Below are 13,787 nucleotides of genomic sequence, written 5' to 3'. Positions count from 1 at the left end.
TTATTGGCATGGAAGCCCCACCTCCATAATGCAGTGAAGACTCAGGAATCAAGATACAAGTCTTAACGTTTTTTCTCTGAAATTATTGCCATGGAAGCCCCACCTCCATACCATCATGATTCATGACCTCACCTTCACAACTTCCACTCCCGGTCCCCACTCCATCTTATCACACCTGATTCTTTAGCGAACCAACTCAATACAAGTGAGCTAAGGCAAATTGCTTGCAAATATGATGGAAGTGATACTGAAGACAGTTTCGTTCACAGGTCTCTCTCATCTAGGCTTTTATTCATATTGGCAGAATGAATAGAGAGCATCGAAATTCGTGGAAGATTGACCATATGATGGCAACGTTAGTCTTCTATGGCTCTGATATTTTGGAAAATGAGAAGGAATACTCCAGAAGCTGTCGAAAGCATTGACCAAGACTCACTCACTGTTTCGATACTTCTTCGTTGCTTCTTATTCGAAGATAGGAATCTGCGGTGCACTAGGCAAACAGTAAGTCATAATTTTCATTCTTATAAATGCCACTACTGTTACTCCTATTATTGAAACAAAATTTGGAAAAGATTTCTTCAAACAGCCACAAAGACATGGATGAGAGGTTGCAGAATTTTGCCGTGGAAGGAAATGTGGACGCATTTTTTTCAGTACTTGCAGAGGACCCTTATGTTTTGGAGCGTATTGATCAAGTGCCATTTGTGACTACTCCCTTGCACACAGCTGCAAGGGAGGGAAAGTCCCACTTCGCCAAGGAAATATTGAACATAAAGCCTTCATTTGCTTGGAAGCGAGACCATCTTGGGCGTATTCCCCTCCATTTGGCTTTGGAGGGGAAGCACCTGCGGGAAAGGCTTAGTCCCCGTGATTTGGATTTGGAGCAGAAGTACCAGGAACTTGTAACATGGTTGATAAAACATGACTGTGAGGTTGTCCGTGCTAAAGCAAAGGGGATGGTTACTCCTTTGCACTATGCAGCTCAACTAGACGATGAATCCAGTTTGGCTGACTTTTTGTATGTTTGTCCATTATCAATCGAAGATTTGACTGTTAAATCTGAAACTGCTGTACATGTCGCCCTCAAAAACGGGAGTTTAAAAGCCTTTAAAGTCTTGCTAGGATGGCTTCAATGCTTCAACAAAGAAGAGATTCTGAAGTGGGAGGACGAAGAAGGAAACAATGCATTGCATACTGCAGTATCTGCAAATCAACCTGAGGTAAGCATCCAATTTGCCTTTTCATTTTCTTTACTTAAAGCTTCTAATATTTCCTTCTCTCCTCAATTATGAAGATGGCGAAGCTGTTGATTGGATACATGAAAGTGAATATAAAGAACAGTAAAGGTTTGACAGCCTTGGACATCTTCTACGATCGCCAAGGTCAAGGTTTGGTAGATGCAGCACTTGGGGACATTCTACTTGCTGCTAAAGCTAAAAGTGCATCTCAACTCCATCGTCCTTCACAAAAAACTTCACTAGTCGAGAACTTTTCTTGTGGCTTATCGTTTCCAGAAAGAATTCTGAAAAGATTTTCGCCGGGTTACCGAAGCGTAGATAAAGTTCCTCTTGAAATCCGAAACGTGTTACTTGTGGTGGCTATATTAATAGCCACAGCCACATATCAATCTGCACTAAGCCCGCCCGGAGGATATTGGCAAGATGACGGCAATCTGCAGCCCGCCAACAACGCTGGTATCAGTAACTCCACCACCAATGCTATCAGTACCAGCACCAACACCATCTTTAATACAGAGCCTTCAAAACAACGTGCAGGGAAAATCATTCTGAAGTCTCCTTTACAATTTATTTTTTTGACATGTAATTCCTTGGCTTTTTTTCCATCTGTGTGCTTAATTTCGATTCTCATAATTGGGCTCCCATTTTATCCAGTCATTGTCTTGTCGACATCTTTGATGGCACTTTCGTTTTATTGTGCTGTTCTTGAAACTTTTAACTTCAGGAGAAAAACAATTTCCTCCTTGTTTGGCATTTTGGTGGCTGTAGGTTATCTTGCAAAATATTATATCCCATTTTTTTTATCTTATCAACATGCGAAGCTCAAACTGCATGGCCGGCGGAGGAACCTGCGTTTGGGAAGCTTTGAACAACCTAAGAAGTGAAGTCAGCTTTAACTAATGATAGTGAATTTGTATATTTTTGCTCCCTGTTATTAATGTTTTGTTGTTAGAGTCAGCATTGTTTGTAATGTTACACCTGCTTTGAATATATTTAATGGAGTTGTTTCTTTCATCATTATAACAGGATCTCAACTCAATCACCTCCAAATTGCTTCTCTGTTTTTGTTCCAGATTTTTCTTCATAAGATGCCTTTAACTTTCTCACTACCAATTGTCACCAGAAGCCAATGGCTCTGAACCCAAATGCCATGTAGCAGGGCAGTTCTGGTGAGACAAAACCATCTCTGAAAGAGCTGAATAGGCAAGAGTTTGTAGGAAACACTTGGTATATGATTATTGTAAGGATGTAGCCTATTATCCAATCATCTTAAAACATGTCAGTTTGTGTCTTTGAAATATCACCCAATCTGATACAACAAATGTGTTACGACTACTGAAATAAACATGGCCAGTTACGAAGCACTCAAAGGCTTCGTAACTATGAAATGGACAAGGGAGTTATGAAATGGACAAGTATAAAAGAGACTGAGGAATGAGAGGGGCAGAAAATTTGAGTTTATGCAGCTTATAGCTGTGAGCACTTTTAGTGATGATTAGAATAAAATCTTGCCTATACTTATTTATATAGACCGAGGTGAGATTTATAATTGGAAGATGAATAAGTTTGTAAATGAGAACTTAGAATCTTATATATAACTAACCTCCAAGTGCTTCTCATCGTCTAGGACCTCCTGCTAACTCTCGAACGCTCGTCTTTTTTAGTTTGGTGATTTCTAGTTACACCCCTAGACTGGGTCAACCCGATCAAAAAGATCGCTCCAAATCTTGATAGATCCAGTTGATAACAGTTGGACTAGGGCTGGAACTCAAACTAAGTTAGTTCAGTTCGATTTGAATTCGAATTAAATTTAAATTAAAAGAGATGATTTATTTTTAAAACTGAATTAAACTCTAGTTAAAAGGAGTTTGATCCAACTTGTGAGTGGAGATTGTCAAAACAAGAATATCGTTTTATCAATATATCGTAAATTTAAAGAGCAATGTTATGTGTATCTATTTTTTGTATACAATTTATGTACACAGTGATGTGTCATCATATAATTAGGTGATTTTAAAATATGTGTCATTATATGATAAAGAAGCATTCAATCATATGATAACACCTTATCTATGTATATAAATTGTGTATCAAAAATTGGTATACATAATTTTATTGAAATTTAAATCATAAATATAAATAAAAAATTTGAGTTGAACTCAATCTAAACAAAATTGAACATTTTTTTTATTAGAATTAAACTCAAACTATCATTAATTTTGACTTATCAAACTTGAGACGAGTAAATTACACCCATTTACAATCCTAATTATTTAAATTGATCAATTATTTAAAAAAATTAGGGTTAATTGTAAACTATTAAATATATCCATAATTCAAACTATAATATTACATAATTCCCTTTAATATGTGTCATGTCAAAAAAGTCCATCAAATGGGAACATTGTAGTCTTCGGTTGATGAAAATATTATTAGCATTAATATTATATACACACAATTTTGAGTATTCAAATAAGTATTTTAAGGATATATGATTATATGATTAAATGATTTTAAATTAAAAATAAAATAATGTTTAATTACATAACAATATATTATATGAATACCTAATTAGATGTTTAAATTTACACACAATGTGTATATTTTGAAGGTGATTGAGTTGAAATCCCATTGTAATTTGTAATGTTTGAAGACTTCATGGTTTTAATAACAGAATTAGACCCGACCCGTCAGTTCAACTGATTGGAAAACAGTTTTTCAAGTTAAACCAGATTAAACCAATTTGAACAAGATTAAATTATGCGATTCAAACAGTTAGACCTAATAAAAAACTGGGATTTACCTGATTGTATAAAAATTCAATTTTTTTAAATTGATTTTTAAGACTTAATTTCAAAACCCATTTATCAATTTTAATAATGTATATAATCAAACTAGGTTATTTTGATGTTAGATTTTGTTTGCAGTAAACAACTTCATTAAATATATTCACCGCAGGTGAAACATTAGAAACAAGGCTGACTCTACCAACAGTGGCAGAAAAAAAATCTAAATTCACTATTACTAGTTACCGATGAGTTCACATCTTAGGTTGCTCAAAGCTTCCCATACGCATGTTCCTCCGGCGGCCATGCCGTGTGAGCGTCGAATGTTGGTGATTTAAGAAAGTTGTGATATAACATGTTGGAATTAAAATTACAAGCAGAAACATGGCAAACAAAAGGATTACAGAGGAACCTCCGGTGAATTTAGAAGTTTCAGTATAGAAAGATAATACGGAAGTACCATCAAAGATGTCATTGTGATAATGATTCTGTAAAATGGGAGGTCAGTTACGAGAGTCGAAATTAAGCATAAAGATATAAAAAAAGCCAAAGAATTAAATAATAATAATAATAACTGGGTTAAAGACTGAATAATCATATCCCTTGCAAAGTGTTCAGAAGGCTCTGCATTCAAGATGTAAGTCGTGGTGTTACTGATACCAGTGTAGTTGTCTGCAGGCTGCAGATTGTCATTATCTTGCCAATATCCCGCGGAGGGGCTTAGTGCAGCTTGATAGGTGGCTGTGGCGGTCAAAACTGCCACTACAAGTAGCAGGTTTCGGACTTCAGGAGAAACTTTATCAAAGCTTCTGTAACCCTGACTAAATCTTTTCGCAATTCTTGCTGAAAACGATAAGCCCCCAGAAAAGTACTCAACTTGTGAAATTTTTCGTGAATCTCTTCAAGACGGACGATGCAGTTGAGATGCAGTTTTAGCTTTAGCAGCAAGTAGAATGTCCCCAACTGCTGCATCTACCAAACCTTGACCTTGGCCATCGTAGAACATGTCCAAAGCTGTCAAGCCTTTACTGTTCTTTTTATTCACTTCCATACATCCAATCAACAGCTTCACCGCCTTTATTATTGACCAGATAATCAAATATTAGAAGCTTAAGTAAAGAAAATGAGAAGACGAAATGAGCTAGCAGTTATAAACAAATGGGATGCTTAAATACCTTAGATTGATTTGCAGATACTGCAGTATGCAATGCATTGTTTCCTTCTTCGTCCTTCCAGTTCAGGATCTCTTCTTTGTCGAAGTGTAGAAGCCATCCTAACAAGACTTTAACTGCTTTGGAACTCCCCTTTTTGAGGGCTACATGGACAGCAGTTTCAGATTTAACAGTCAAATCTTCGATTGAAGATGGACAAACATACAAAAAGTCTATCAAATTGGATTCATCGTCTAGTTGAGCTGCATAGTGCAAAGGAGTAACCATCCCCCTAGCTTTAACACGGACAAGCTCTCTGTCATGTTTTATCAACCATGTTACAAGTTCCTGGTACTTCTCCTCCAAATCCAAATCACGGGGACTAAGCAATTCCTGCAGGTGCTTCCCCTCCAAAGCCAAACGGAGGGGACTATGCCCAAGATGGTCTTGCTTCGAAGCAAATGAAGGCTTTAAGTTTAGTATCTCCTTGGCGAAATGGATCTTTCCCTCCCTTGCAGCTGTGTGTAAGGGAGTAGTCACAAATGCTACATATTTTTTAGAATATAAATAAATATATATTTGATATTTTATTATATAATTAAATATTATTTTATTATTAATTTATTCAATCGTTTAATAATATACATTAAATATATATTTATTTATAAATTTAAGATAAGTATAAATACTTTTATTGTTTTTGTCACAGTAATCTTTTTCATCCTTATAAAGCCACGCTTTTCTATCTTCAACCAAAATTCAGATGTTAGTTAAAAATGATAGAAATGTTTCATTCAAGAAAAGTGTTGACTCAAGAACAAACTGCTTCTCTCTTTTGGTTCCAGATTTTTATTCTTAAGATATCTTTAACTTTCTCACCACCAATTATCCCCAGATACCAATGGCTCCGAACCGAAATGCGATGTAGCTGGGCAGTTCTGGTGAGAAAAAACCATCTCTAAAACAGCTGAATAGGCATGATTGTGTAGAATGCACTTGGTATATGATTATCGTAAGGATGCATTGGGTATTTGGACATTGTATCAGTAAAAAATCGGATTTGACCTAATCAACATAAAAAATTTAATTTTATTAAATTAATTTTTAAAACTTAATTTCAAATTTCATCTATCAATTTTAATAATATATATAATCAAATTAAGGTTATTTTGATGTTAAAATAATTTACACTATATTTAAATGATAAATCATTTAAAATTATTTTAAATATTGTTTTTTAATCATTAAAAGATCATAACCAGTCAAGTAGTCTGGCCGTTTGTACGAGATAAACAACTTCATTAAGTATGATCAATGCAGGTGTAACGTTACAAACAATGCTGACTCTACCAACAAAACATAAACCAGTGGAAGCAAAAATATATAAATTCACTATTACTAATTACAGCTGACTTCACTTCTTAGGTTGTTCAAAGCTTCCCAAACGCAGGTTCCTCCGGCGGCCATACAATGTGAGCTTCAAATGTCGGCGATTTAAGATAGTTGGGATAAAATATGCTGGAAAAATAATTACCAACTGAAAAGTGATAGAGAATAAGGCTATGAAGACACCTCCGTCGAATTCAGAAGTTTCACCTATAGAAATAAAATACGGAAGTACCATCAAAGATGTCATTGTGATAATGATTCTGCAAAATGGGAGGCCAGTTACGAGAATTGAAATTAAGCACAAAGACATAAAAAAAGCCAATGAATTAAATATAAAAAATAAGAACTGGAAAAAATGTGTCGGTGGAAAAATCATATTCCCCGCGAAGTGTTTAATTTCAAAAGGCTTCCTATTAAAGTTGTCGGTGGTGGTGTTATTGATAGCAGTGGTGGTGGTTGCACGCTCCGGATTGCCGTTATCTTGCCAATATCCTCCGGGGGGGCTTATTGCAGCTTGATACGTGGTTGTGGCTATCAATATAGCCACCACAAGTAGAACATTTCGGACTTCCGGAGGAACTTTATATAACTTTAGGTAACCCAGCCCAAAAGTTTTTGAAAAATTTCCTGAAAACGACAAGGGCCCAAAAGAGTTCTCAAACGGTGAAGTTTCTTCTGAACCTCCTAAAGACGGACGATGGAGTTGAGATGCAGTTTTAGCTTTAGCAGCAAGTAGAATGTCCCGGACTGCTGCATCTGCCAAACCTTGACCTTGGCCATCGTAGAAGATGTCCAAAGCTGTCAAACCTTTACTGTTCTTTTTATTCACTTTCATACATCCAATCAACAGCTTCACCGCCTTTATTATTGACCAGATAATCAAATATTAGAAGCTTATGCAAAGAAAATTACAAGGCAAATTGAGCTATCAGTACAAAACATATGCTATGCTTACATACCTCAGCTTGATTTGCAGATACTGCAGTATGCAATGCATCGTTTCCTTCCTCGTCCTCCCAGTTCAGGATCTCTTCTTTGTTAAAGTAGCGAAGCCATCCTAACAAGACCTTGAAGGCTTTCAAACTCCCGTTTTTGAGGGCGACATGGACAGCAGTTTCAGATCTAACAGTCAAATCTTCGATTGAAGATGGACAAACATACAAAAAGTCTGTCATATTGGATTCATCGTCTAGTTGGGCTGCATAGTGCAAAGGAGTAACCATCCCCCTTGCTTTAACACGGACAAGCTCACTGTCATGTTTTATCAACCATGTTACAAGTGCCTGGTACTTCCTCTCCAAATCCAAATCACAAGGACTAAGCCGTTTCTGCAAGTGCTTCCCCAGCAAAGCCAAATGGAGGGGGCTACGCCCAAGATGGTCTCGCTTCCAAGCAAATGATGGCTTTAAGTTGAGTATTTCCTTGGCGAAATGGATCTTTCCTTGGCTTGCAGCTGTGTGAGGGACTTGTAACAAATGGGATCTTATCAATATCCTCCAAAACATAAGGATCCTCTGCAAGTACTGAATATAATGCATCCACATTTCCTTCCATGCCAAAATTTTGTAGCCACTGCAACCTATCATCTTCCATGCCGTAGGCGGTCACTCTACAGTTTTTCTTCAGATTATGGTGAACAATATTGAAAATCTGTTACCAGAGAATTGGAACGCTTTCTTAATTTTTATAGAGAACTTGGTACGCGTTGGGTCACATCATTGATACCATGAAATTTCGAAGAAATTAATGTGTTCTAGACTTAGTCTCTTTAAATTATATTTAGTATCTAAAATTTTAAAAAAATAATAATAATCTACATCCAATTGACTTGACTTCATCCAACAAAATGTTTAATGTATAATCTAAATTAATTTTAGACTTTGAAGTTTGTGTTTCATGTGAATGACCCTCAGACCTCATATAACCTAAATTAAATCTGTATCAAATTTTCTAATCATAACTCAATATAACTTGAATTAACCTAAAAATATCGATTATTTATCAATTGTAATGTTTTTAATGTTTTAATTTCTTCCTTTATTATCTTAATCTATAATTATTAAAACACATAATATAAAAATTTTGTCACTTTTAAACTTGAAATGTTTTAGATTGTTTAACTGTTTAATTGTTATGAAAATGACTAGAGGAAATTGTTAGGAAATTCAAGTGAAGCTACCACGAAATAAAAAGGAGTTGCCCTTTTTGAAAATGGGTCACTGCCAACTCCCATATTACAGTGAAGACTCAAGAATCAAAATACAAAGTCTTATGTTATTTCCCTGATATTATTGGCGTGGAAGCCCCACCACCATAACTTCATGACCTCAACTTCACAACTTTCACTCCCGGTCCCACTCCACCTTATCCAATCTCTTTTTTTTTTTTTTTTGGACTAAATCAACTTAGTTTAAATCTAACTTTTGTTATGAGAGGTGTTACACATAAAGGATGTTGTTGGTTTGATCTTGCACATGGTATCAAAGCTTTGGAAGAAGACTAATGTCATAATTTTGTATCTAATATTTCAGAAAATTCGTCGCTATCTACTTCTATTGTTAAGGTGATTGAAACCCTAGATGAGAAGTGTTTGACAACAAATCAGCTTTAGTTGTATTGTCTTCAAGCTTTTAAGCGGCCTCACCCAAAATTATACGAAGTAACTATTCTTTTTAGAAGTAACAAGTTTTGCTTGTAATTAAAGCTCATGATCTTGGAAATCATTTGATTGGTTTGTCGATATGTCCACCTCCATTTTGTTATGTTCAATTAGATGAACCAAACTCCAATTTAGGTTTAAAAAAAAAACCCAAATCATAATTATGTGTTTTGGGAAGGAATTGACAAGATGCTTGTTAGTTCGTTGTATCAAGAAGCAAGAGTATTTACTTCAATCGCAAAAACTTTAAGGAGTCGTTTGGTTCTAGAGATTTAAAGATTACCTTGATTATCTATCTTTTATTACTTACATTACCTTGTTTGGTTTATCAGTAATAAAATATTATCAAGAATAAAAAATTACGATAATCTTCTATTACTAATACTGATGTGACAGGTAATACAGGTGATAATGTGATTACCGTCTTCACTTTAAGTATTAAAATATTATCAAGGTAATCTTGATTTTATTATAATTATATTATTATTTATTAATTTTTTGAGATAAAAGTAAATTTATTTTTAAATAATATAAAAATATTTAAAAATAATTATATTCAAGAGCATTTAAGTAAAATAATTTATTAGTATTCTTTTATTACTTTTAACTAAACACAATAATTATTTATACCTACCAAATTTTGTCAAATATAATAGTTATTTATACCCAGTAATCTTTTAAATAATTTATCTTTAAGATAATCTCTTTATTTTGATAATAAAATATTATCTAAACCAAATGTCACATAATAGGCAATTGTTGTGGCTAAGGTAATTTATTATTAAGAAGCTAAAATTATAATAAATAATTGTAAAAGAAAAGGAAAATTGAAGAGCAGGTGTAGTGAGTACGATATTTGGTTAGGAGAAAGAAAATATATTATAAAGTTGAGTAATATTATTGTACATATATTTTTAAGTATATATACAAGATATTATCATATAATTGAGTATTATTTGATCTTTAATTTAAAATTATTTAATTATATAGTAATTTTTTATTTGTATATTTAATTATATTATTAAAAATATGTATAAATAATTTAATCATTACAGCTAATGAAAAATCGAATTTGATTTGATCTGCATAAAAAATTCAACTTTTTTCATAACTGATTTTTAAAACTTAAATCCAAGTCTCCTCTTTCATTACATCTAATAAAAAATGGTCATTTAATTTAATTTCTCAATCATTAAACTCAATTTATTTTAATATTAAAATATTATTTTGTAGAAGTTAAACAATCCATCATCAGTCAAATGGTCTCAGTGTATATTTGAAAGAAACAACCTGATTAAATATATTCACTGCAGGTGAAACGTTACAAACAGTGCCGACTCTAACAACAAAACATAGACTAGTGGCAGCAAATTTATATAAATTCACTATTACTAATTACAGCTGACTTCACATCTTAGGTTTTTCAAAGCTTCCCAAACGCAGGTTCCTCCGGCTGCCATGCCATCTGAGCTTCAAATATTGGCTATCTAAGAAATATGCGATAATATATGTTGCAAGAAAAAATACAAACAGAATGGAAATTACTAAGGTGCTGTTGGTGCAGTCAATAGTTTCATAAATAGAAAAATAATACGAAGCCGCCAAAAAAAGCATCAATGAGATAATGGTTCTGTAAAATGGGAGGGCAGTTACGAGAGTGGCAATTGAGCACAAAGACGCACAAAAAGCAAAAGTATTAAATGTCAAAAATACTAATTGGCATGAAGACTGAATGATCATGTCCCCTGCAAAGTGTTCATAAGGATCTTTATTAAGGATGTCGGTGGTGGTGTTACTGATACCAGTGTTGTTGGCTGCTGGCCACAGATTGCCATTACCTTGCCAATATCCTCCGGGCGGGCTTAGTGCAGCTTGATAGGTAGCTGTCGCTATCAATATAGCCACCACAAGTAATACGTTTCAGACTTCAATAATATAATGAAGTCCAGGCAAGATAACATTTTTTTCACCCAAAATCAAAATCAAACTCCGCATAAAAAAATCTAATGGTGTAATGATAAAATAGTAATTTTATCATTTATTAATTAAAAAACAAAAATTTTTACATATCCAATATTTTAAATATGATAATTTAACCTTTAAAATGTTTAAAAATTGATATATTAATCTCTAAAATTTTTTCAAACCTCCATATATTTTTAAATTATTATATAGCCTGGATAATTGTAACATGACTTTTACACTCATAATTTATTGTTCAATTCTTTGGGATGTCATTATTATTTTCGAAACTATTGCGGGTATAATAACATTTTTAAAATTTCAAAAGACCCAAATTTTTTTTTTTCAAATTTCCCCTAAATAAAAAAGACTCTAATATTTTTAAAAAATATAGCTTACCCTTGATAAACGATTATATCAAACTCAGTAAAGATATCTCATATATAGGAAGAAGAGGTGAAGATGAAAAAAAAAAGAAATAAACAGTTTGTTATATAATTTTGATATTTAAAATGTTAATTTTTTATTTTTTGTTAATTTAAAGTTGTATAATAATTTTGAAAAATGAAATAGTAAAGTAAAAAAAAAAATGATTTTATTTAAAAATGACAATTCAACCCATCAAACTAGATTCCTGGCTTGTCTTTCTCCTACTGAAAAAAGAATTTTTCAATAGAAACAAAGATGAGAATGAAAATGAAGATAACTAAAATTCCTATAATTAAAGAGGAAGATAGAAATATCTCAGGTCTTTCTCCTTTTTTGTTTGTCTCTTATCTTATAAATCTTTTCAATTTTTAAATATTAAAATATCTTTAAAATTATTAAATTATTATAAATATATAATAATATTTAATAAATATTTTAATATTTTATTAGTGGAGATGAGAATGAAAATGAGAAATAAATTTCTCCGGTGGGAAAGGGAACGAAGATTCCTTGATATTTCTGGCACTCCTCCATTCATACTACCTTGAGAAAAAAGGGTTGACCTTTAAATTTCTCTGTGTCTTGTCACTATTAATCTTGAAATGTTTTGGATTGTGTGGCGATCTTTTAACTGTTATGAAAAGACAAAAGTTTTTGGGAAATTCAAGCGGAGCTACCGTGAAATTGAGTTGCCGTTTTTGAAAACGAGTTATTACCAACTCCCATGTTGCAGTGAAAACACAACGGTCAATATGCAAAATTTAGGTTTTTTCATTGAAATTATTGGTGGGTCATGAGGCCCCACCAACGTAACTTCATGACCTCACATCCACCGACGTAACTTCATGACCTCACATTCACAACTTCACTCTCCTTGCCACTCCACGCTATCACACCTTATTCTTTACTGAGTCAACCAAATTCAAATTTAGTTTTCTAGATAGAGGTGATATTCAGAAGGGGTGGTTGTTACGTGTGAGCTTAAGCAAAATTTCTTGCAAAATGAATGATACTGATTTTAAAAACATTGGATCTAAACTCAAATTTGAACTTGATCAACTTAGATTGAATCGAACTCGTACAACCTAGTATGAAAAAAAGGTTCTACATGATTCATCAAAAGCTTGGTGAATGGTAATAAGAAAAATTCAATGTGGAATATTATTCAACAAGTTGCAAATTTGGTTGTGGGAAGTGAAAAAAAAAAAAAAAACTGAACATAATTGAATATAATATGTGTTTTGAGGAAGAGTGATGTTAGAGTGTACTTAGTATCAAATAATGTTGGTTCTTGGTAGTGGTTCCAGTAAGTTGTTTCTTAATGAAATGGTTGCACAAAGGTCCATTTCTGTGATTGCTCCTGGTTCCCGGGATGCTGCTTTGTGTTTCAGGTGTGTGCCGTTTGATGCTTCAAACTGATGGCTGGGCTTTACTTGCTGTCTTTGGCTTCCTGCCATGGCTGGATAGGCTGGGTTCATGGTTAGTTTAATTTCAGATTGTTGTCTCTAGTACGATTTCTGTTATTTAAGTGGTTCGTTTTTGGTTTGCAATTGTGTGTTTTAGCCAATAGGCTCACGTTGACTTGTACCTTGAGTGATTTTTGGCTCTCTTATGGGATGCACTTGGGTTGTATTTGCGGCCCTTTTTCTGATTTTTTTTAAGTATACATTTACTTTGGTGCGTGCAAATAGGAAAAGAAAGGTTGCTATAGGATTCTGGATTCTCACTGCAGCAAGTTAGCAATGACTCCAAAGTAGCCCAGAGGGACGGTTGAGTGGCATAGGGGCGTGACATTAAGGGGACGTTTGGTTTGGATAATGTTTTATTATCAAAATAGAAAGATTACCTTGAAGATAGATCACTTAGAAGATTACTGGGTATAAATGGTTACTATGTTTGATAAAATTTGGTAGGTATAAATAATTATTGTGTTTGATTAAAGGTAATAAAATATTACTAATAAATTATTGTACTTAAATACCCTTGAATATAATTATTTTTAAATATTTTTATATTATTTATCATATTAATTAAAAATAAATTTATTTTTATATCAAAAAATTAATAAATAATAATATAATTATAATAAACTCAAGATTATTTCAGTAATCTTTAAATACCTAAGGTGAAGGTGGTAGTCAGATTATCACTTATATTACCCGCCACGTCA

General features: G+C 33.3%; 3 protein-coding genes across 3 annotated transcripts; 1 reads left to right on the top strand and 2 right to left on the bottom strand.

Annotated features, from left to right (window-relative positions):
• Window positions 1–67: 67 nt before the first annotated feature.
• Window positions 68–2,261, top strand: LOC123204602 (ankyrin repeat-containing protein BDA1-like). Its single transcript, XM_044621354.1, has 2 exons — window positions 68–1,223; window positions 1,298–2,261. Exons 1-2 carry the CDS (start codon window positions 531–533, stop codon window positions 2,123–2,125), a joined length of 1,521 nt encoding a protein of 506 aa, XP_044477289.1. The 5' UTR covers window positions 68–530; the 3' UTR covers window positions 2,126–2,261.
• Window positions 2,262–4,928: 2,667 nt separating this feature from the next.
• LOC123204370 (ankyrin repeat-containing protein BDA1-like) lies at window positions 4,929–6,217 on the bottom strand. The gene is made up of 3 exons (XM_044620974.1): window positions 6,175–6,217; window positions 5,203–5,723; window positions 4,929–5,102 (listed from the first exon to the last, which is right to left on the bottom strand). The coding sequence occupies exons 1-3, from the start codon at window positions 6,215–6,217 to the stop codon at window positions 4,929–4,931; spliced, it is 738 nt and encodes a 245-aa protein (XP_044476909.1).
• Window positions 6,218–6,460: 243 nt separating this feature from the next.
• LOC123204601 (ankyrin repeat-containing protein BDA1-like) lies at window positions 6,461–8,234 on the bottom strand. The gene is made up of 2 exons (XM_044621353.1): window positions 7,527–8,234; window positions 6,461–7,426 (listed from the first exon to the last, which is right to left on the bottom strand). Exons 1-2 carry the CDS (start codon window positions 8,151–8,153, stop codon window positions 6,593–6,595), a joined length of 1,461 nt encoding a protein of 486 aa, XP_044477288.1. The 5' UTR covers window positions 8,154–8,234; the 3' UTR covers window positions 6,461–6,592.
• Window positions 8,235–13,787: the final 5,553 nt, after the last annotated feature.

This window comes from Mangifera indica, chromosome 20 (assembly GCF_011075055.1).
Source record: "Mangifera indica cultivar Alphonso chromosome 20, CATAS_Mindica_2.1, whole genome shotgun sequence".
NCBI lineage: Eukaryota > Viridiplantae > Streptophyta > Magnoliopsida > Sapindales > Anacardiaceae > Mangifera > Mangifera indica.
This window is presented reverse-complemented; position numbering and strand designations above follow the sequence as displayed.